Source organism: Oncorhynchus mykiss, chromosome 17, assembly GCF_057628025.1.
Source record: "Oncorhynchus mykiss isolate SJ-2025 chromosome 17, ASM5762802v1, whole genome shotgun sequence".
In the NCBI taxonomy this organism is placed as follows: domain Eukaryota; kingdom Metazoa; phylum Chordata; class Actinopteri; order Salmoniformes; family Salmonidae; genus Oncorhynchus; species Oncorhynchus mykiss.
Window position 1 is genome coordinate 66,157,110 of NC_143038.1, and position 23,829 is coordinate 66,180,938.

General features: G+C 42.6%; 2 protein-coding genes across 6 annotated transcripts in view; one reads left to right on the forward strand and one right to left on the reverse strand.

Moving 5' to 3' along the window:
- Window positions 1-9,053, forward strand: part of LOC110494719 (synaptotagmin-2) — a 48,733-nt gene extending 39,680 nt beyond the window's left edge. For 2 of the 4 annotated variants that reach the window (XM_021570020.3, XM_090206347.1), the window contains exons 4-9: window positions 946-1,068; window positions 2,864-3,031; window positions 4,686-4,853; window positions 5,081-5,198; window positions 6,202-6,335; window positions 6,804-9,053. In XM_021570020.3, coding sequence (XP_021425695.2) covers window positions 946-1,068; window positions 2,864-3,031; window positions 4,686-4,853; window positions 5,081-5,198; window positions 6,202-6,335; window positions 6,804-7,019 — 927 coding nt within the window. In that variant the 3' untranslated portion in view covers window positions 7,020-9,053. Of the gene's footprint in view, window positions 1-939; window positions 1,069-2,863; window positions 3,032-4,685; window positions 4,854-5,080; window positions 5,199-6,201; window positions 6,336-6,803 lie in introns of all 4 variants that reach the window. The other 2 variants (XM_021570018.3, XM_021570019.3) reach the window with 1 other exon arrangement.
- Window positions 9,054-11,494: 2,441 nt separating this feature from the next.
- Window positions 11,495-21,619, reverse strand: LOC110494720 (protein phosphatase 1 regulatory subunit 12B). Of its 2 annotated transcripts, none has more exons than XM_021570022.3 (7): window positions 20,442-21,619; window positions 17,111-17,127; window positions 16,786-16,897; window positions 16,329-16,433; window positions 13,699-13,758; window positions 13,120-13,170; window positions 11,495-11,967 (listed from the first exon to the last, which is right to left on the reverse strand). In XM_021570022.3, the coding sequence occupies exons 1-7, from the start codon at window positions 20,547-20,549 to the stop codon at window positions 11,881-11,883; spliced, it is 540 nt and encodes a 179-aa protein (XP_021425697.1). In that variant the 5' UTR covers window positions 20,550-21,619; the 3' UTR covers window positions 11,495-11,880. The 2 variants fall into 2 exon arrangements, with proteins under 2 accessions (XP_021425697.1, XP_021425698.1); XM_021570023.3 differs by having other exon boundaries at window positions 13,097-13,170; window positions 20,442-20,935.
- Between the last annotated feature and the right edge of the window lie 2,210 nt (window positions 21,620-23,829).

Genomic DNA, 23,829 nt, shown 5'->3' on the forward strand with positions numbered 1-23,829 from the left:
AATCTAAATAAATATTGAAATAACGTATCGCCCATTATGTGACAGTGTGATGCCAAACTCACCCCAATATGAATCGTATTGGGCATAGTTTAAACGCAACCCACAAATAACACTATTAATATATGCATGTGAAAAAGGGCATGGTTGGTTGTTTGTGGGACATGATGACGACAATGATAACCGCATGACCAATCAATCAATATTTTTCATCTGCACCCCAATGACTTTGTCACTCAATGAAGAGTGAAAACGAGAATTAAAAAATGAAGAACAGGCTTGCAGATGAAATAGTCACGGAAACTTGAACATGTCAGAAACAGGGGTTAAAATAACTGTCTGTTATCTAACTGAAATACTGCTTCTACATTATGCAAATAGCTGGCTATGCCCTTTAATCCTGTAGCTACCATTTGGCTGGGAATGGTGACCTGACTTGAGAGGAACATTCCTTGGTGACACATTAATGGAATAAAAAGGAAGCAAGTAAGATTATACAGGCCTGCTTTTGAAGGATCAGTTAACTAGTTCCTTGGGAATATTGGGTAAGATGTAAAAGACAGAGTAAAACAATTGTGTCACCAAAGGACATTTTGAATTCAAGTCATTAGCTAGAAAACATAATTCCTGAGTTCCTGGTTGCATTAGGGACAGGATGGTATTCCACTATGCCACCAGGTGAGAAGCAGGTAAGCGGGAGCAAGGCAACGCAAGGCAACGCAACAAACCCTGGTGCTACGCAATGCAAGGCAAGGCAATGAAACAAACCCTGGTGCTACAGTACGCAGCGCACCGCAATGCAACACAACACAAGCCTCTGAACGTCCACTGTCTGTCTGTGGCATGCTGTCTGTGGTGAGTGGGGCACCCTCCATCTGCCTCTTACACATAACCCCTGACCCCGCAACTCTGATCCCTGTGTCCTGTGTTCTACCACTGCAGAAACAGGATGATGATGATGATGAAGGCGAGACAGGCCTCACGGAGGAGGAGAAAGAGGAGGAAGAGAAAGAAGAGGAGAAACTTGGCAAGCTGCAGTACTCGCTGGACTATGACTTCCAAGACAGTAAGGTCAGTGGCTGATATTTTCCCCTTTAAATCCTTGTAGGCACTGCTCAGCAAAACCTGTATTAGGCTGTTTTACCTTAATACAATATTTGCAGCATTGTCAGTCTATCAGTAAGAGTCCATCAACATCCAGGGATGGGAATATGATTTTTTTTACTATAAAAAAACCCTACCATTTTTAGAACACAAAACATTATGTGTGCACATTTATCAATATGCCAACAGTGTGCAACAATGTCTAATTTATCATAACCATTACAGATAACAAATCCTAATAACTCAATTGACCCATATATTCAGACAATAAAAATACTAGTGAAATTTTAAGATTAATTTATTGAAACCGTAATATCAACTAGTTATATTATATTGTGGGATTCACAATCTTCAAAAAGGCAGTAACCTCAGCAGTGGCCCTTGCTTGTGAAAGCCTTATGTTAGGAATCAAAAGGACTACTAAAAGTGAGTTGAGTTATTAAATATAAACTGAAATCAAATTGCTCCATTACTTATTCAGTCCACAAAAAAAAGTCATTTGAATAATTCATTGAAACCATAATGAGCTGTGTTACCTGCGTGGCTTTGGTGAGGTGACGGCGGTGCTTTGTGATGCGAGATTGCTGCTCCTACATATGCCTAGTATATGAAAAAAAGGTGATCTGTGGTTAAAGATTGAGTTTTGACGTCCGTTCGAGTACTCCGATACTGGATTACTCCTGCCCAGCCCTATCTTCTTCTAGAAATGAAAGGCATAGTTACAGTAGTCTAAATAACAGATGTATGGATATCCAGAGAGTAGACTGGTGGATCTGAAGAACCTGGTGGTGAGTCATCCATCTAGAAATCAGTGTGTTTTTACTGAGCTACAGCTCAGATTTGGCATTGTTGAGTACAAACTCCACATAGCATGCCTACAACCCCTCAAAGTACCTTGAAAAAAACAAGCATCTTTTATCAACAGCTCTGTAAAAACATCAGCAGAATTGTGCAGCGACAGTTTTGGGGAGGGACAGCTGACAACTGTTGAATTTAGGGTTGATGAATAAAAATATTCAAGAGAGCAGTGAATCCAGATCGGGGGTTCTGGGAATGAGAGGGTTTCTCTAGTATATTCACCATTGTTGTAAATTAATGGGTTGAGTCAGTGTTACAGTGAGTGTGCAATGCTATGCAGGATTTTGGCAGTGTGACATAAGTCCAAGACGAGTGGAAATGCAGAGTCATTCTGAAATAAGGAAGTCCCTCATGAGATACGGACCCAGGATCAGGGCTTGGAGTCACTGACGCAGGATCCGGGCTTGGAATCACTGACACAGGATCAGGGCTTGGAATCACTGATGTAGGATCAGGGCTTGAGATGAAAATGTACATTAAAGCAGGTCCTTTCTTTCTAACTGAATACATTTCTGTACCTTAAAAATAATGAATCTCTCCATCATTCAGAGCACAATGATACTTGGCACAAGTTCCTCTTTTTCAGATATGCAAAACTACTGTAACACGATATTCTGTGACTTTCTGATGACATGGCAGCAAATATATTTGACAGCTCTAGTGTGGATATCTTGTATCTAATCTTGGTCATGTAAAAGGGCTGTGATAATTATTGCTGCAGCTTTAGGTTGTCAGCCAACAGGCCACAAGCTTATGTAACAAGGCTGCAGCATTTGTCTGCAGCAGTGACAGGAAGCACACATGAATATATTAATGTATGTTGTTTTCTCACCTAATATGTTTGGTTTGCCTCAATGCTGTCTTTGACCCCTGAACACTCTAACCCCCTCCCCTCCCCTCACAGCTCACAGTGGGAATCCTCCAAGCTGCTGATCTTATCTCCATGGACAGCGGAGGTACCTCTGACCCGTACGTCAAGGTCTTTGTCCTCCCAGACAAGAAGAAGAAGTTTGACACCAAGGTTCAAAAGAAAAACCTGAACCCTGTCTTTAATGAGTCATTTGTTTTCAAGGTAAGTCATAACACAGTTTCTATACCAGGACTGCACTTGCACAGAAGTTAGTTGGAATATAAAAGGTATCAATCATTCTGCCAAAAATATTGTGTCAGGCTAGTACAGCGGAGTCTCAAACTAAATCTAACTTAACAGTTTTGGTGGTGTAAAAAAATCAGACCTAAGATGCTACATGGTATAAGACTTTGTGGTTGTTGCCTACATTTATTTTTCATTATGTGTTCTTGTTGTGTTCACGTCATGGTGTAGAGCAGTGCTGGCTTGCCCCGCCTGCCTGCCTGCCTGCTATATACCCTCTTGCCTGTGTACTAACTGCAGCTTCCTGTACTACTCAATAAGGTCCACAGAGACTGTATAAGCCTCTCAGTGTCAATGTGGAAGCACTGTCCCTAGAGTAGGGACCATCCATGAACAGTTTGGAGAATTTACAGTATATGAAATCAGATGCATGCCTTTAGAATGTCTTTTTTATTTATATTTGTCATGAGACCCTTCACCACAGGAAAATGGAATGTCTAGCTTCTAGCTCCTAGACCTGCTTTAGTGTATAATACACTTGTTGGCAATTTGAACCTGCTAAAGCCAGCACTCTGCTATTTTCCAACCCGTAAGCCAGGATTGGTAATTTACCTGTCTTATGTGAGCTCGCTTGTGCTGAGGTGAGAGGGGTGGCAATATCTGAGGTACGTTTCATTTGATTGAAAAACAAGCCCTATGGTAAGGCTACCCTGACCATAACAAAAGCTGAAACAGAAATGTCTTCCTTATCCTGGCCATGCATTTGCCAAATATCCTATCCATAAGATGTTTTTTAAAATGGTCTACCTGTGAGAATTTTGCTGTCATATTTTGCATTATTTGGAATTCCCATAGGCCTACCCTGCAATGTGTGCTTCATTCGGCTTGTATCCATCCCCATTTCCAAAGAGAAACTCTTGCCCAGTTACCAAAGACCCGCTCCTCCAAACATATTCAAAATATTCAGTCCTATAACACCGTAACATCAACAGTAGGCCTAGGCTATCTCTTGCTTATTGAGAACGTTCCTCACATATACAATACAATTTACGGGAGCCTAGTATTTGTTATTTGCATAAAGACATCCCACTGGGAAAAAACTGGTTGAATCAACGTTGTTGTCTTTTTATCAGCAAAACTGTTAACCTAAATCCAATGACATGGTGAATTTTTTTGTTGATTAACCATTGTGTAAGGTTTATTAAAATAGAGCCCCAGGTCTGCAAGGGCTGGAGTGAATCAATAGAACCCATATTAGATACTCTAATTATGCTTTAGTGCCATTGGAGCTGAACAAATCTCTCCTTAGATGTTTCCTGAGTAAAAACCAAGCTACACATTAGAATTCAGCCTAACCCATTTTCTGCCTTTCCTATTCTGTGTTGTAAAACTCTGTATGTTAGCTGACATTGTGCCGTATTACTGATGTGTCAGTAATCAATATCTTGCCAGCAGCCCATGGCACAAAATAAGATGTTTATTTCTTTAAAAAAAAACATCAATAGCACAGATACACAGTATTAACAATTCAAATAGTATACAGTGGGGATATGTGGTTACATTCAGATTTAATAATCCAGTTGTGTTGTTGTTGTGTTGTGGTGTTGTTGTTGTTGTTGTGTTCCTTCCTCAGTTACCATATGATGAACTCGGTGGGAAAACCCTGGTGATGTCAGTCTTTGACTACGACCGATTCTCCAAGCATGACATCATTGGAGAGGTGAGGATCCCCATGAACACCATTGACCTTGGACAGCCCATCGAAGAATGGAAGGACCTGGAGAGTGCAGACAAAGAGGAGGTATGATCTGAAAAGAAACAGAAACTATTTATGCTAGTCATAATTGATTGATTGATCTTTCTGTGATTTTATCTAACTAAGCTAATCGTTGGACGGAAGCGTTGCCCCATCAGAATTAACAACAGCCAAGCTCTGACAATTGTAATATACATTTTTGTCTATCTTTCCCTCTCTATGTCGTTGCTCTCTCTGTGCTTGCCCTCTCTCTGTCCTTAATATCCATGCAGCCTGAGAAGCTGGGAGACATCTGTATCTCTCTTCGTTACGTGCCCACCGCTGGCAAACTCACTGTCTGTATCCTGGAGGCAAAGAACCTCAAGAAGATGGACGTGGGTGGACTGTCTGGTACGTTAAGACTTCCACTGGACGTACAGTTTACTCTTGAGATTCTTAAAGGGTTCTTGAAAGGTTCTTTGCAGTGAGTGATGGTTCTATGTAGAACCATGTCTTCTCAAAGAACCATTCTCTATATAGAACCCTCCCCTTCCAAATTGTTCTTTACAATGTTGAAGCAGTCCTTCACTAGATGGTTCTGGGTAATTATGAATTCCTGTTCTTTATGTTACATTATTTCACTTACTGTGTGGTACCTATGATTTTGTTGTTTTATTCTACTTGTCTTGTGTCTGTGTTTATGTTCATGGGTTCTGTTGAGGTGGCTAGTCCGATACCGTCAGTGAGAAGGGTCTGCAAGTATATGCGAGTTTATATTTTTGGACTAACTTCATCATTTGACATGGTTGAGTCAGGTTGATACAACTCCCAGGTGAGAGTGATTAAAGCATGATCAACCCCATATTACAACACAGTAGCATAACAATGTTAAAAACTGAATATCTTCATCATCATACATATCATATACCAATTACTCGTAGATAACTGTTACAGAGGTTAAATGGTGCTATTCAGAACCATCTCATGAAATAATATATATTTGTAAAGTTCTAAATAGCACCTTCAAGAAAGGAGTCTATAAAGCTCCAGAAAGGAGTCTATACAGCTCCAGAAAGGGTCCCGCCCTGGTCACAAATCAAAGAACCCTGCTGTTTAAACAACTTGTGGGTGGACTGTCTGGTAGGGCAAACCACTGGACATAACAGTAGATCATTTCCAACTAATCAGGCATGTCAATCTGCCATTAATTAAAACAGCTCATTGATGCAGAATCTCTGATTTATTTGCAGACATTTGCAGACATTGTGCAGACATGTTGCATTAATGAGCTCACTGAATTATTTTTCTAATTAGCAAGCAACTCATATCACACCACATTTTTTTTCACTCTACCGCAGTGATGCATTTAAAACATTAAATGAGAGATTGAATATCTGTTGGTCTTTCTTTGCAGATCCCTATGTGAAGATCGCATTGCTGCAGGGAGGCAAGAAACTGAAGAAGAAGAAGACTACAGTGAAGAAGAACACACTGAATCCGTACTACAACGAGTCCTTCAGCTTTGAGATCCCAATGGACATGATGCAGGTGCAGAACACTACATATTTTTGGTGGTCTGCTCTTGTTTTTTTCTCTCTAGGCCTACAACCGCATTTCCATTTTCGCTATGCTTTACAGCAATTCAATGATGAAAGAAAATCAATACCATTCAGTGGAGTTTTTAAGGAAAATAACACTCAAAAACGATCTTTTGGTATTTGTTTCATTGGTCCACTGTTGATACTGTCCCAAAATTGTTTTGCTTGTCAGCAATCACGTTTTCAAGATATAGAACTTTCAAAATACCACTATGATGATTTTGCAACTAACATTTTGGAACTGTATCAACAGTCTACTAATGAAACAAACACCAAAAGACAGTTTTTGAGTGGTGTTTTCTTTTAAAACCTGGTAGTTTAATACCTACTGTATGAGGCTTGCATATTAATGGCTATGTGAGTGCACACATGTAGCATCTACTACACATATACATGTTTTTCTCTCTTTCCTCTTCAGAAAATTTTGGTGGTGGTGACAGTGTTTGATTATGACAAGATTGGCAAGAATGACGCCATTGGGAAGATATTTGTGGGCAGCAAGGCGACGGGCCCTGGTCTGAAGCATTGGTCTGACATGCTCTCTAACCCCAGGCGTCCCATTGCCCAGTGGCACCCACTACAACAGGAGGAGGATATAGATGCGGCACTGGCAGGTTTAAATGCAAAAAAGTAACTTAACTTGTCCGATTGATTACCAACTAACCAACTAACTCAGAAACCCTCCCTCCCAACTGCCCTACACTGCATGAAACTCATGACTTCCACATGATTCTGTCATGTCTATTTGAAACACTGAACAAAAAAAAAAGAAACATCTAAAATATCAGCTTATTCATAATTAAATCGAAGAACATAAACAACACTTTTCCCAACACCATAGCATTTCGCGTATTTAGTGTAAAGAGAGAAGAGGGAGATTGAGCGATAAATTGATTGATTGATTGATAAATTGATCTGTGTTTCATTTGAACATGCTTTTTAGGAACAGATGCTTAGATGCTGACAATGAAAGTTTGGAGAAAGACTCAATGAAATTGATGCTGGTTATAGCTTCTTCATTTAGTTTATAGAACATTGTGCATGCTTTACTTATGCTCTCACTGCTCTACATAAACCATGCCAAACTGATTCCCATTAGCATATATCTTGTTCTCAACCCATAAGTGTGCCATATCTTGCAGTAGATTTTAGTATTGGGACATTTCTCACATAAAACAGTTTTTAATCTACTAATGGGAAGGGTTTAGGTGAGATGGTAGGTATTAAGGTAATACAATGCAGCAATTAATTCCAGAAAGTCTTTCTGAAAGAACTTTACAATGCAATGTTTTTTTGTTCCAATTGTATTATTATTATTATTATTATTATTATTTTTATTTTTATTATATGTATTCCCATATATAAGAGAGATGGACATATTGTGGCAAAAAATGATATTTGGCTTTGCAGTTAAAAATGATTACTTATCAAACACGATTCATTTCGATGCCGTTATGGACAGGGTCCATACACCTTCCAGTGTTTTCAGTGTGAAACCCAGACTGGGATGAATTCATGGGTGCCTTTAGGCTCTCAACTCAGAGTGCACTGAGGGAAACTGTATCCCTGGCAAACGTCATAATGGCACAGTCCAAAAGGAAACTGCAATTGTGCTGCAGACCTACTTTGACCCACTTGGATGTAAAAGTGATTACTTATCCATGTCCAAAGTAAAGATGATTGAAGAGCTATCACTGTCATCCAAAACCATGACGACCATGCTTTGTTAGTGATGAGATATTTACTACTAATAGCATGTGTTGAAAACACATTTGACCTTTTACTATTTGAAGTCAAAGATACACAATGTTGAGGATGTATGTTCTAGAAAATAAAGAAAAATGATCAATCATATTCTACTACGACAGCATTGCACCCTGTACACTATTGTGAGCACATTTTTGGCATTAATGCTATCGAGATGAAAGAAACATATGTTATAAGATGGGACCATATGCTTGTTACAGCCACTGCCTGTGAATTGTAAAGCACTCTGCATCTCTGAAATGACTGATACAAACATACTGGAGGGGATGTTTTCTCAGTTTAAAAGTGTGTTTGCATGAAGGCCCAACGTCTATTTCTCTCTGCTGAGGATGACTGTAGTGGTGTGGGTATACATTCAATTATTGGATGTTCACATTGTAATGATGAAAAGTTCATCATCAAGCAACCGGAAATGCAGCATTTGCTTGAAACAAATGAGAGTAAAGTAAGCATGATTTATGCTTTGTGCTTATCTTCATGTCGTTAGCTTTGACTTTTGCACCATGCACTCATCCGCAACCTGCTTAGTATGTAACCCTTTTCTGTAAAACGCCAAAGTCCTGAAACATTGTGGTATTGTCCGCTGTTTATTCAAACCTGTTTTTCCCAAGGGCGTTGTTCGTTAGACATCCTGAAATGTTGATTGCCAGGAGGCCATGGTGTATAAGGTGATCAAACTGAAAGGAGGGGGAACGTTGGCATACTAATAAATCCATTGATATGTAGTTTTGCCCCCTCTCTCTCGTCCTACTGTAAACATTATACAGTGAGAAAATGTCATTATACAGCATGTATCTATGAAATGTTGTAAATAGCAGCATGTTTTAAAGAGGAACCATACTTAGTGTGTATGTGTGTTTGTGTCCAATGTCATTTTGATAATAAAATGGAGAGAAAAATATGCACTGACTACACATTGATGTATTTTCCCTTAAGGGTATAATAGGACTGAACATATGTCTGCATAGTATATGTTGATTTTACAGGCAATTTTCTTGCCTGAAATTCAACAGTGTTACTTAATTTGTATTTTATTTATATATGTCTACAGTGGACAACCTGAAATGTATGACTACATGCTGGGGCTACAAGTCAAAATGCAATATTACTTACATTTCCTGCTTTCACTTGTATGTGTGCATGATCTTCGATGGCCAGGATTTATTGTGTATTTATTGCAAAAGCAGAACATTTACTAGCTCCTTTGCTTTGTAATTCTAAGTACCGTAAGTGTGTTTCCTTCAAGTATCCTGCCGGAGGTGGTAGTCACCGCCTTATCAAAAATGATTTGAATCTGCTGTGTTGGTTTGACCAGTGTTCTAGTACTAAGTCAGACTACAGTACTACACAAATTTAAATCCAAGTACTAGACCGTGCTTAACGTTAGATTGTTTAGTCCCAGGTTCATGTTATCAGATATAGCTCATTGTATAGGAGTCAAAGCATGGACTTGTAGCCCCCTTTCAATTACTCTCTCCATATCTGTACTCTGAGTAGTCCGCTGCTTGCTGTCATTCCCTGGTGTCATTGCTTAACATAACAGTTAAACATGTATTTTTGTGTATGTTGATTAACATAAGAAGTAAAGCCATACAACTTGAGCTTAAGTTTCTATACTCTGAGCAAAGCCTTATTACTGCTCAATTAAAAACCTTATAGAGATATTTTAACAGAGGGGCTGATTCACACTTGATTCCTTTCCTGTGCAAGAACAGGTAAAAAATTATGATATTTGTTCATCTATCGTCACCAGAAGCAGCGCTGTTGGAGTTTCACCTCACACTGTAGAATGCACGTTTTGCTTATAGAAATATGTACTTAACATGATGATAGTGATCATGTTTACCAACATTATTGGTATGACTTAAAGTTGATATTGTAAGATGTACATGCCGCTGTATTTATGAAATCATATGGCTGCTTGGTTTTTAGTGATGATCATATACATACTTATGTTCAAAAGAGTTTAAAATGAACCTTCAGTAATTCATATCAATTGCACATTAGCATAAAGAGCCTGTAGCTCTTAGCATAAAGAGCCTGTAGCAGCAAAATTGTGGCAACATGTCACTTGATCCCATTAGCTCCTTTCCACTGTTCCAGTACACGGTACATACGCTGTGAATAGTCCAATTGCAAGAAGGCCTATGGATCTGATTTGTACAAACCATTCAGTATAAGCTCCATTCCAGTATGGCAGTTATTACTCTGAATATTAGTTTAATTGTGGTGATACATTAATGCTGTTACTTCCTGACTTGTTTTCACTATCCCTCCTATTGAGTGTACTTGGATTGATTAAGATAATTTTATAGATTGGTCCTGTGTTACTTGTGTTTATTGTATCTTGAGCAGCAACCATAATTCTGTCTGCCTTAAATGTTTCCAATTGTATTTACAATAGGACCAATAACGTCTGTATTCTTCTAACGTTTCCTCTGTGAACTGAAACTGAGTGGGTTTGTAAAATTACTGCAATGCAGGCAACTAAATCCCCGTCTTCCTGGGCCTTTGGAACTCTTTTGAGCACGGGGCGGACCCAAACAGTGCAGAGCTACATTCGCAATGCAATACCGCCGACCTTGCTGCTTAAAAAAAAAAAAAGGTTCCTCTTTATGCATTTTGATCCTCCATGGCCACCATACTGCAATAATTCCAAAGAACTGTACCCCTCTGCCTTACCTCTGTACTCCCTCCTCTCCTCCTTCTCAGTCCCTCCTCTCCTCCTCACTCCCTCCTCTCCTCCTCCTCACTCCCTCCTCTCCTCCTCTGCACTCCCTCCTCTCCTCCTCTGCACTCGCTCCTCTCCTCCTCACTCCCTCCTCTCCTCACCCTCTCCTCTCCTCCTCTGCACTCCCTACTCTCCTCCTCACCCTCTCCTCTCCTCCTCTGCACTCCCTACTCTCCTCCTCATTCCCTCCTCTCCTCCTCCGTACTCCCTCCTCTCCTCCTCCTCACTCCCTCCTCTCCTCCTCCTCACTCCCACTCCTCCTCACTCCCTCCCTCCTCTCCTCCTTCGTACTCACTCCTCTCCTCCTCCTCACTCCTTCTCCTCCTCCTCACTCCCTCCTCTCCTCCTTCGTACTCCCTCCTCTCCTCATCCTCACTCCATCCTCTCCTCCTCCTCCCTCCCTCCTCTTCCTCCTCACTCCCTCCTCTCCTCCTCCGCACTCCCTTCTCTTTTCAAATTCACTACTTCATGTAAACTATATGAATAACAATGTATATAATCTATAACCCTTACAAATCTGTACCAATCCTGATTCACATTACAGTAGGCCTCTGCAGTATGATGCATTACCACACGTGACCAGTTGATGACACTGAATACAAGAGATTGCGTTGGATTGCAGCATAGAAAATCTTTATAAATAACTTATACAAGGCGTAGGAGACTGTTCATGTGATGGAGTAAACAAAAAAAAACAACAAAAACATTTCAAATGTCACATAGTGATACAAAACGTGATAATATATAACCTGTTACATCAGTTTATAGATTAAACATTTGCAGACATTCATACGGTATTATTATGTGCTGTGATTATATAATTATGCATTATAACAATCCATAAATTAATACAAAAAATGTGCAAATATGCAAACTGCGTGTGAAGACTACTGGTGTTGGTGGGGGTGTTGGTGGGGGTGGTGGGGTTGGAGAAGTGGGTGTAAACATGGGAAATAAAGCTGTATCATCCCCTGCTCTCTTCCATTTCCTCCTCTTCTCACTTAGACAGTTTACTGATGACCCGGATTAAGGCTCCGTTCTCGTCCTTCAGTCTCTGGTTCTCATTCTTCAGCTCTGTCTGGACCTGTGGAGGACAGCAGACAACACGCAGACAGAGAGGGTTATGGTTGGAGTTGGGGTTAGAGTTGGGGTTATGGTTGGGGTTATGATTGGGGTTGGGGTTAAGGTTAGGGTTATGGTTATGATTGGGGTTAGGGTTGGAGTTATGGTTAGGGTTAAGGTTAGGGTTGGAGTTATGGTTATGGTTGGGGTTAGGGTTGGGGTTATGGTTGAGATTAGGGGTTATGGGTGGGGTTAGGGGTTATGGTTGGGGTTAGGGGTTAGTTGAGGTTGGGGTTATGGTTAGGGTTATGGTTGGGATTAGGGTTAGGGTTGGGGTTAGGGGTTAGTTGGGGTTGTGGTTATGGGATTAGGGTTGGGGTTAGGGTTGGGATTAGGGTTGGGGTTATGGTTGGGATTAGGGTTGGGGTTAGGGTGAAGCAAATCCAGTTCAAGTTTGATTCACAGAACAAATGACAACGACACTCATCACCAACCTCCCTCCGAGTCAACTGAACATGTAATGTTCTCCCACAAGATTGTCTATTTTCAGTTTAGTGTTCCATCTTTATTGAGACCTCTCATTCAGAGACAACAAAAGGTTGTTGTCTGTACCCTCCTGTATGGAACACAGCAGATGCTTGTGGCAGTAGTGATTGTGGAGGAATACCAATGGTGTACTCACTCCATGAATATAAATCAATGCACTCACACATTTCACAGCCAACGGAGCATAATGATTACATAATGGTGGCAAATGATGTCAGCTTAGAATACCACACCACACACCATTTATGCTTTGTCACTGCTGGCTTGAGACTCGGGCTGCATCGCAACTGGCACATTTGACCAGAAAGCAGTGCATTTTTAAGGGAACAGGGTGTCGTTTGAGACAGACACACTACAGTACCAAGGCACGTCCCAGAGGGATATTCCCTGTTCAGCAGCTTGCTCTGTCTATCTGCAGGGCAACTTTGTGATGGCTCGGCCTCCTGCGGAGACTATGTTTTGGAAATATGTTCTGTCTCTGCTGTGGCTAGGTATAGTCTATTGGAGGTTCTCAAGAAGTACAAGAACTGGCATCAAGCCACAAGAAAACGACCCCAAATTGGTCAGACCTTGAACATCTCTCAGTATCAATTCAGGAAATTCACCATTATTGCAACTGGACAGATACCTTCACTTCATCTTCCATGTCTGATATCTTCTTCTGCAGGACACGTGTTTCCTACAGAGAGGAGAGGAGACATGTCACAATGGTGGAGACATGTCACAGTGAGACTGAACATGATGAGGCTCCCAGAGAGGAGAGCAGACATGTCACAGTGAGACTGAACATGATGAGGCTCCCAGAGAGGAGAGGAGACATGTCCCAGTGAGACTGAACATGATGAGGCTCACAGAGAGGAGAGGAGAGGAGACATGTCACAGTGAGACTGAACATGATGAGGCTCCCAGAGAGGAGAGGAGACATGTCACAGTGAGACTGAACATGATGAGGCTCCCAGAGAGGAGAGGAGACATGTCCCAGTGAGACTGAACATGATGAGGCTCACAGAGAGGAGAGGAGAGGAGACATGTCACAGTGAGACTGAACATGATGAGGCTCCCAGAGAGGAGAGGAGTGAGACTGAACATGATGTGACTACCAGACTTACCATGACTGGACCTATGAGCTATTAAAATAACATATAATGAAGGCCAAGAGAGAAGTTAAAAGTGCATAAGCAAACATTCAGTGACATAAGGATCTCACCCGTTTTTCTGTCTCAAGCATGGACCTTTCATTGGACCTTTCAGTCATGGTTATCTTTCTCTGCAATGCAAAAGCCCACGGTTAAAATGGGGACAATGAGAAGAGCGCAATCCTTGAAGCCGGCAGACATTTCTCATATATACCTTTGAAAACAACCACCACCTCACAAGCATACTACCGTACTTCACAAATAATACCTCCCAAGCATTTACCTCTGGAATCAGCCAATGCATCTTCCTTGCATAACCTGTCACATTCTTCACACTCCTGCAACTTTCCTGATTGTATTGTGCAGTGGTCATTGCAGTAGGATATGGAAGAGTTATTCCACCATGAATTTGACAAGAACTGTACACTGGAAATCACAACGATAAGCAATAAAATTGCACAAACAGACACATACAGTGCATTCGGAAAGTATTCAGACCCCTTGACTTTTTACACATTTTTCACATTACAGCCTTAGTCTAAAATGTATTAAAATGTTTTTTCCCCCTTATCAATCTACACACAATACCCCATAGCGACAAACAGTACTTTGATGAAGCATTACAGCCTCGAGTCTTCTTGAGTCTGACGCTACAAGCTTGGCACACCTGTATTTGACAAGTTTCTTCCATTCTTCTCTGCAAATCCTCCCAAGCTATGTCAGGATGCACAGCAATTTTTAGGTCTCTCTAGAGCTGTTTGATCGGGTTCAAGTCTGGGCTCTGGCTGGGCTACTCGAGGACATTCAGAGACTCCTGCATTGTCTTGGTTGTGTGCTTAGGGTCGTTGTCCTTTTGGAAGGTGAATATTCGCCCCAGTCTGAGGTTCTGAGCGCTCTAGAGCAGGTTTTCATCAAGGCTCTCTCTGTACTTCGCTCTGTTCAGCTTTCCCTCGATCCTGACTAGTCTCCCAGTCCCTGCCGCTGAAAAACATCCCCACAGCATGATGCTGCCACCTCCATGCTTCATCGTAGGGATGGTGCCAGGTTTCCACCAGATGTTACACTTGGCATTCAGGCCAAAGAGTTCAATCTTGGTTTCATCAGACCAGAGAATCTTGTTTCTCATGGTCTAAGAGTCTTTAGGTGCCTTTTGGCAAACTCAAAGCGGGCTTTCATGTGCCTTTTACTGAGGATTGGCTTCCATCTGGCCACTCTACCATAAAGACTTGATTGATGGAGTGCTGCAGAGATGGTTGTCCTTCTGGAATGTTCTCCCATCTCCACAGAGGAACTCTGGAGGTCTGTCAGAGTGACCATCGGGTTCTTGGTCACCTCCATGACCAAGGCCCTTCTCCTCCGATTGCTCAGTTTGGCCTGACGGCCAGCTCTAGGAACAGTCTTGGTGGTTCCAAATTCTTCCATTTAAGAATGATGGAGGCCACTGTGTTCTTGTGGACCTTCAATGCTGCAGAAATGTTTTGTTACCCTTCCCCAGATCTGTGCCTCAACACACAACATCTTCTGCACATCTACCATTCCAGTGTTTAATTGCTATATTGTAATTACTTTGCCACCTGCTGCTTTGCACCCCAGTATCTCCACTTGCACATTCATCTTCTGCACATCTACCATTTCAGTGTTTAATTGCTATATTGTAATTACTTTGCCACCATGGCCTATTTATTGCCTTAACTCCCTTATCTTACCTCATTTGCACTCACTGTATATAGACTTTTTGTTTTCTTTTGTTCTACTGTATTATTGACTATATTTTGTTTATTCCATGTGTAACTCTGTGTTGTTGTATGTGTTGAATTGCTATGCTTTATCTTGGCCAGGTCGCAGTTGCAAATGAGAACTTGTTCTCAACTAGCCTACCTGGTTAAATAAAGGTGAAAAAAAAATAACACAATCCTGTCTCTGAGCTCTAAGGACAATTCCTTCGACCTTATGGCATGGTTTTTGTTCTGACATGCACTGTCAACTCTGTGACCTTATATAGACAGGTGTTTTCCTTTCTAAATCATGTCCAATCAGTTGAATTTACCACAGGTGGACTCTAATCAAGTTGTTGAAACATCTCAAGAATGATCAATGGAAACCGGATACAGCTAAGTAAAATTTCGAGTCTCATGGCAAAGAGTCTGAATACTTATGTAAATAAGGTACTTCTGTTTTATAATTTGTATACATTTGCAAAATGTTCTAAAACCTGTTTTTGCTTTGGCATTGTGGGGTATTGTGTGTAGATTGATGAGGAAACGTGTATTTAATCCATTTTAGAATAAGGCTGTAACGTAACAAAATGTGGAAAAAGTCAAGTGATCTGAATACTTTCCAAATGCACTGTACTTCTTCATTGGACTCTTCATCTGATTTCTGCAGTTTCGTTTGATGTTTAGGATGATGGTTTGTTGGCTTGACTTGGACTGAAATAGGTTCCGGTACTAATTTTGAGTGCCGGTGCTGTTTACTGTAGATTTAGGTGCAGAAGTGCCACAATACTTTTGAGCTAATATTCTATAAGAGCAACAGTAGCTCAAGCAGTAGAACATTTGAGGTGCCGGTACACAGATCCAGTGAGCTCCTGCCCAAGTCAGCCACTGGTTGAGGAACAATTTTTAAAAAAAAATTGTTTACAATGACTGTTTGTTGGGGAACTATTTTGTGTGGTGGATGAATACCAGTTGGGGATAATCACCTGTGTCACTCTCTCCAGCTGAGTCTGCACCAATACCAGCTCCTGTTTGCTGCCCTGCAGCCTGGACTTGAGTCTCTCATTGGTAGACAAGGCCTCCTCGTACATCTGTGATGCACAGGATCCCACAGCAAACTCAGACCCAGAACATCATTACATGCCATATAATTTGAATTAGGCTATCAACCAGTTGTGTTTTTCATGTAGCCTGATCTCCAATTCAAATCAAAGTTTATTTGTCACATACCCAGGATACAGCGGGGTGTAAACAGTGAAATGAAATGCTAACTTGTGAACTACCTCTCAACAGTGCAATGAAATACCATGTAATACCATTTTGGGTTACACTGTACTTGAACCCACAGTCATAAGGGCTACAAAACAATGTCATTATCATGACATAACAGATTTATAACAGAACATTAGCAAACTACGGCAATTTTCCCAAGTTACAGGTTACCTTCTTATAGTCAGTGCACCCTGCCTCCTCCTCTGCTTTTTTCCGCGCTGCCATTCTGTTTTCCCTTCGAGCATCATAGGCCTCTCGGTCGTAAGCACCAGACGAGTCCAGTCTGAGGGTAAGATTGCACAGCTGAACCTGAATCTACTGCACTGTGTCAGAGCTTAATCACCAATGTACCTTTGACCCTAATTGTAATAACAATCAGTTGCAATCTAGACCTGAGTGACCAATGGCTGTTAGGATATGTTTCAATGCCTGATAGTGAAAATCTAAAGCACACCTGTGTCTTTTGATGAAGTTAATTGAGTTGAAAGCATCTTACCTGGACACTCTTTCATGCTGAAAACAAACAGAGAAGATATGTCACTTACAAAATGCATAGAACATTAGTCGTTTTGGATGATCTGCAACACTGAGGTGTAATGTCTTCTGACAGCAGAGCTGTGAAGATGAGCACTTTGTAAAAGGCCTTTGTGTCCTGTATGCATAAAGATTATGTGCTGCAATTACATTTTTACATTTCAGCTCACGTGGCCAGGAAAACCCCATGGCCCTAGTTATGAACTCTCATAGAAGGCTAACAGAAGACCTTCACACTGTCCTGCAGCCAAGCATGTGGATATCAGCAGAGAGCATCTTGGGATGAAACTCGATACTCACGCCAAGTTAGAGAAGGACAGTGGAAACAGTCACATGTGAAAACTGAGACGCAGAGATAAAGCTAAACACATCCAAAAAAGGTAATAACTATGGCAGCGGCTTAGCCTGGGAATCTTGACGGTTATTGCCTGCTGAAGGGTTGGAAACAGGGGATATGAATCTGTTTTTAAAGAGACACTCCCGCAAAAATGGCAATGTTGGCAATGGCATTAATTTGTTACTTCAGTCACTTGTGGATTTATTTCAGTAGAAGAGTTGAAAAGGTTATTCCTGATACAATACAATATACAATACTATAGGATAGAATAGGAGATGCGTTCCACTGCAGGCATAATCATTCCCGCTAGAAAATGTCCTCAGTGATTCTCTTCCAGTGTTTGGCCAGCCCCTGACCTCTGTGTTCTCAGGCTGCAGCGGACAGCCTGCTTCCGTTTTCAAGCCTGTGCCGCTTTCTATGTGTCCAGGGAACCATGACGAGCAAGCACTTTGTCAGGCAATTTCAAGAGTTCAGCCCTCAAAGACAAATATTTAGGCTTTTACGCCATGGTATGCAACAGTGAGCAAGAGTGAAGGCTTTAAAACATTGCTTCAATTGACGTCAATTGATTTGGTTAACAATGTAAGAATACATAAATATTTTCTTGTTTTTTGTGCACTCGCCTATTATTGCTTCAAGAATAAAAGAGACTTGAACTGAAGTCTGGAAAACAAACTTAAGGTCATACACACAGGCATAAGAACTCATTGCAGTGTTTAGACATAACACACCAAGTAAGGCTCTATGGAGACAGATATAAATTCACCTGAATTGTTCAAGGGGCTCTAGAAGGATCATGTATAAACACACAGGAATGGTTCCCATCAGACATCAACAAGCTCTCGGGATGTTCTCTCTCTGTCTGTGTCAACACTGTCAGCTCTCTCTTATTAAAGAGTCTGTCTTTGTGCTTGGAGCCATTGTAAGTTATCATTAACAAGGCTTACCTCCTGAAGCTCTGCTTGGATCTGGCACTGGGAGAAGCTGGGCTGTGATGGGGAGTGCCTGCTCTGAGTCTAACATGCCTCAGCGAAGCCTTCCACCATGACCAGACCCAGCCAGGAATAACCCCAATAAATCTAACCCTTCCACCATGACCAACCCAGCCAGGAATAACCCTTATTATATCTAACCCTTCCACCATGACCAACCCAGCCAGGAATAACCCTTATTATATCTAACCCTTCCACCATGACCAACCCAGCCAGGAATAACCCTTATTATATCTAACCCTTCCACCATGACCAACCCAGCCAGGAATAACCCTTATTATATCTAACCCTTCCACCATGACCAACCCAGCCAGGAATAACCCCTATAATATCTAACCCTTCCACCATGACCAACCCAGCCAGGAATAACCCCTATAATACCCAACCCTTCCACCATGACCAACCCAGCCAGGAATAACCCCTATAATACCCAACCCTTCCACCATGACCAACCCAGCCAGGAATAACCCCTATAATACCCAACCCTTCCACCATGACCAACCCAGCCAGGAATAACCCTTATAATATCTAACCCCTAGGCATTTCATGTAGATCAAAAATAGTTGGATGCTGTAAACAATATGGTTGTAGGTCCATCTGGTTCTCTAGTAGGCTTGTATTGATTAATCATTACACCAATAGAATCCTTTCAGATTCACACCAGTGCCCAGAATGTTGGAGCTAGTGGTTGTTTGTGGACCAGGTCAGTCTTTCTTTGTGCTCCCTTCCTACTCTGTTAGATCCGATGGGGGACTTCCTGTCTGCTGACTAGCTCTTCCAAAGAAGAAAATGTGATATATATATATATATATATATATCACATCACATTTTCAGAGGCATGCGTTCAAGTGGGTCCCCCTGATATCACTCTGCACAAGACTCAGCACGTTCCTGCACACAAGCCAGCCGGGAAAACAAAACAGGAAAATGTTTAAGAAGTTATAATAAGAAGTTGATCTCAACTGTTTACTCAAGCAGTGATACGATATATATATATATATATATATATATATATATATATATAACCATATTCTTTACATCATATATATATGAAAAAAGGCATGAACAGCTGATTCATATATATATGATGTAAACAATATGGTTGTTTATATATATATATATTTATTTGTATATATATCGTATCACTGCTTGAGTAAACAGTTGAGATCAACTTCTTATTACAACTTCTTAAACATTTTCCTGTTTTGTTTTCCCGGCTGGCTCGTGTGCATGTTGAGTCTTATCCAGGGTGATATCAGGGGGACCCACTTGAACGCAAGCCTCTGAAAGGGTTTGATCTAGTTGATCCTGTCTGATAAGTATCTTCAATGACAATCTGAGTTGTATATATGTCAGCTGTCTCTTTTGTTAAGTTACACAGGACTCCTCTCAGTCAAATTCCGAGGCAACTTTCTTCCTTGTGAAAAAATTGCATGGAGCTGATGATGTCATGGAAACTCAAAAGTTATCTGACACTTATATGACCAGTCGTGGGAGTGAAATGCTGAGGCTGTATTGGACGGATTCTGGACCTCACAAAGAGAGAGAGAGAGAGAGTCTGTGTATGAGTACACTTTGTATGTTTAATGTGTTTTACAATTATATTTGAATAGTTACATCCATGCAGCTGAGTCTGAAACTTCCTATTCCTTTAGTCAAATTTACTCCCACATAAGCCACTTGGCTCAAGAGGGCTAATCACCATCGCTCACTACAATCTTCATGAAACAATTACAAAGGTTTCCACTAAAAGCATGAACAGTATGCCATAACACCTATGGTATTAGACATCAACATAGTGCTTGGCTAGTCTGGAGAGCTCAAAACTAATGGTTAAAGTTATAAGTCAAGCATGGCATTTTATCTGATCCACAGCTTTTTTCAACACATGGCAATGTTTCCAAAAGGCAGCCTAGGCGTCTCCTTGTTATTGCCCATAGAAAAGAGAAGTAATCTGTTCTTACTTTGAGGCTTCTGGAGGTCGGCGAGGGTTTAGCGGGAGACAAATCAGTGGATGACTTTCTTGTGCGTGGCTGATCCTTTGCGTTGCGGGGGGAGAGGTGAGATGACATCGCTGCAGGATAATCTCCACTGCATGAGGTTCATGTGGAGTCCAGCGGTCCGGTCCAACCAAATTGATTCCAAAAGACTACTGCATGAACAATCCAGTGACACACAGTTAAAATCCCTGTGATGTGAATGAAGGTGGTGAAGGGACAGAGTCAGGATTGTGATCAAAATTATAGAGTTCTAATGAGACAGAAATAGCTGTGGTCAGGAGTGTGATCTCACTCCAGGTGATGTTGAGTGATCCTGAGATGAGATGAGTGGAAGGTGAGTAGCAAAAGGGATGGAGCTGTGGAGGAGGAAGAGGGTGGGCGCTGGGCGGTGCTGTAGACTGTATGGGGAGGGACACTGCCTGGGACTTGACAGCAGTGTCGCTAATGAGAGCACTCTCTGGACTGTGGTGATTCAACAAAAATGAAAACTTCAAAGTAAAGCACTCGGCTCTCATTCTGCCTGACAGCCTCTCGCTCTCTCTCTTTCTGCTTCACTGTCTCTCTTTCCCCCTCTTTCTTTAATCACCCTTTGGTCTGAGCTATGGACTAATATGGATTTGTTGGACATTGGAATTTGTTATGAAGATAATAAAAAAATGTAATTCGTCATTTTTAAATCTCATTTCACAGCTTCACAAACATGGCTGCCAGTATCCCCTTGTTAGTGTGTGCATGATGCAACAGCAGAGAGACAGAAGGGGTAGGAGGGGATCTGGAGAGAGGGAGATATGGAGGGGTAGGAGGGGATCTGCAGAGAGGGGGGTAGGGGAGGATCTGGAGAGAGGGAGAGAGAGGGTAGAAGGGCATCTGGAGAGAGGGGAGAAGGAGGGGATATGGAGAGAGGGAGCAGGGGGTAGGAGGGGATCTGGAGAGGGAGAGAGGGGGGTAGGAGGGATCTGGAGAGAGGGAGCGGGGGGAAGGAGGGATCTGGAGAAGGGGGAGAGGGGGTGTAGGAGGGATCTGGAGAAAGCGAGAGATGGGGTAGGAGGGATCTGGAGAAAGGGAGAGATGGGGGTAGGAGGGATCTGGAGAAAGGGAGAGAGGGGGTAGGAGGGAATCTGGAGAAGGGGGAGAGGGGCTGTAGAAGGGATCTGGAGAAAGGGAGAGAGGGGGTAGGAGGGATCTGGAGAGAGGGAGCGGGGGGTAGGAGGGATCTGGAGAAGGGGGAGAGGGGGTAGGAGGGATCTGGAGAAAGGGAGAGATGGGAGTAGGAGGGGATCCTTTCCGAGAGAGAGGGAGAGAGAGAGAAAGAGAGAGAGAGAGAGAGAGAGAGAGAGAGAGAGAGAGAGAGTAGGAAGGGATCTGGAGAGAGGGGGTTATGAGGGGATCTGGAGAGAGAAGGGGTAAGAGGGGATCTGGAGAGTGGGGTAGGAGGGGATCTGGAGAGAGGGGGAGAGAAGGGGTAGGAGGTGATCTAGAGAGCCGGAGTAGGAGGGGACCTGGAGAGTGGGGTAGGAGGGGATCTGGAGCGAGGGGGAGAAAGGGGGTAGGAGGGGATCTGGAGAGCCGGGGTAGGAGGGGACCTGGAGAGAGGGAGAGAGAAGGGGTAGGAGGGGATCTGGAGAAAGGGGGAAAGGAGGGGTAGGAGGGGATCTAGAGAGAGGGGTAGGAGGGGGTCTGGAGAGAGGGAAAGAGAAGGTGTAGGAGGGGATCTGGAAACGGGGGGTAGGATGGGTAGAAGAGGATCTGGAGAGAGGGGGTAGAAGGGGATCTGGAGAGAGGGGGTAGAAGGGGATCTGGAGAGAGGGAGTAGAAGGGGATCTGGAGAGAGGGAACGAGGGAGTGGGGGGGTAGGAGGGATCTGGAGAAATAGGGGTAGGAGGGGATCTGGAGAAAGGGAGAGAGGGGGTAGGAGGGATCTGGAGAAAGGGAGAGAGGGGGATAGGAGGGACCTTGAGAAAAGGAGAGAGGGGGTAGGAGGTAATCTGGAGAGAGGGGGATAGGAGGGGATCTGCAGAGAGGGAGAGGTGGGGAGAGAGGGGGATAGGAGGGGATCTGGAGAAAGGGAGAGAGGGGGGTAGGAGGGGATCTGGAGAGAGGGAGAGTGCAGGAGAGAGTGCAGGAGAGAGGATCTGGAGAGAGGGAGAGAGGGGAGTAATAGGGAGAGAGGGGGTAGGAACGGGCTCTGCAGAGAGGGAGAGAGGGGGTATGGGGGAACTGCAGAGAGAGAGAGAGGGGGAGAGAGGGGGATAGGAGGGAATCTGGAGACAGGGGGAGAGAGAAGGGTAGGAGGGGATCTGGAGAAAGGGAGAGGGGGGGTAGGAGGGGATCTGGAGAGAGGGAGAGAAGGGGGTAGGAGGGTATCTGGAGTTAAGGATAGAGGGGGGTAGGAGAAATCTGGGGAGAGGGGGAGAGAGGAGGGTAGGAAGGGATCTGGAGAGAGGGGGAGAGCGTGGGGGTAGAGGGAAATTATGACAACAACAGGAAGTCATTTTGGCTGGTGCTCATAATCTCTACTTCCTTTGATTAGTGCTCCCCTGATGGGTTAGTGGTCAGTGCCTGTCTAAGAATATCTTCTGGCTTCAGCATGCTATAAATACAATATACATACCTTATGGACAAATAATCACTATCTTCACTTTACAGAGAGTGAAGCATATGAGCACAATATGAAAGGTGACAATAGAAGAAATTACATTTCTGGCCTGAAATATTATAGCAAGCCATATAGCTATTTCTATCTAATCTCTTGTGGACATAATTACACATGATTTTTTTCCTTGGTTAACCAAGATTAATATCTACCCACTGTTTTTGCTCAGAGCAATTGAAAAGTGATATTTACAGTAATACCACTACACAAGATGAATCAAGAAAAACAGTGTTCATCAAAGTTTAATCACACACCAGGTTGGTAATCTATATTATCTGAACAGTATATGGAAATGAACATGTTGGCATCATCTCATGGTAATATTTTACTACCAGAACTGGGTGATAACATCAGAACTGTATGGGAAAGTATTGGTCACACTTTGTCACAACAGTGAGGATGAGATACTGGCACCACCTGGTGGCATTATACAAAGTTTCCAAAGAGCTCACAAAAAGCCTGGCGGTAGAAGAACAGCATGTCCAGCACCAGACAGGGGAAACTCCAACCACATGTACAACATGTCCAGCACCAGACAGGGGAAACTCCAACCACATGTACAACATGTCCAGCACCAGACAGGGGAAACTCCAACCACATGTACAACATGTCCAGCACCAGACAGGGGAAACTCCAACCACATGTACAACATGTCCAGCACCAGACAGGGGAAACTCCAACCACATGTACAGCATGTCC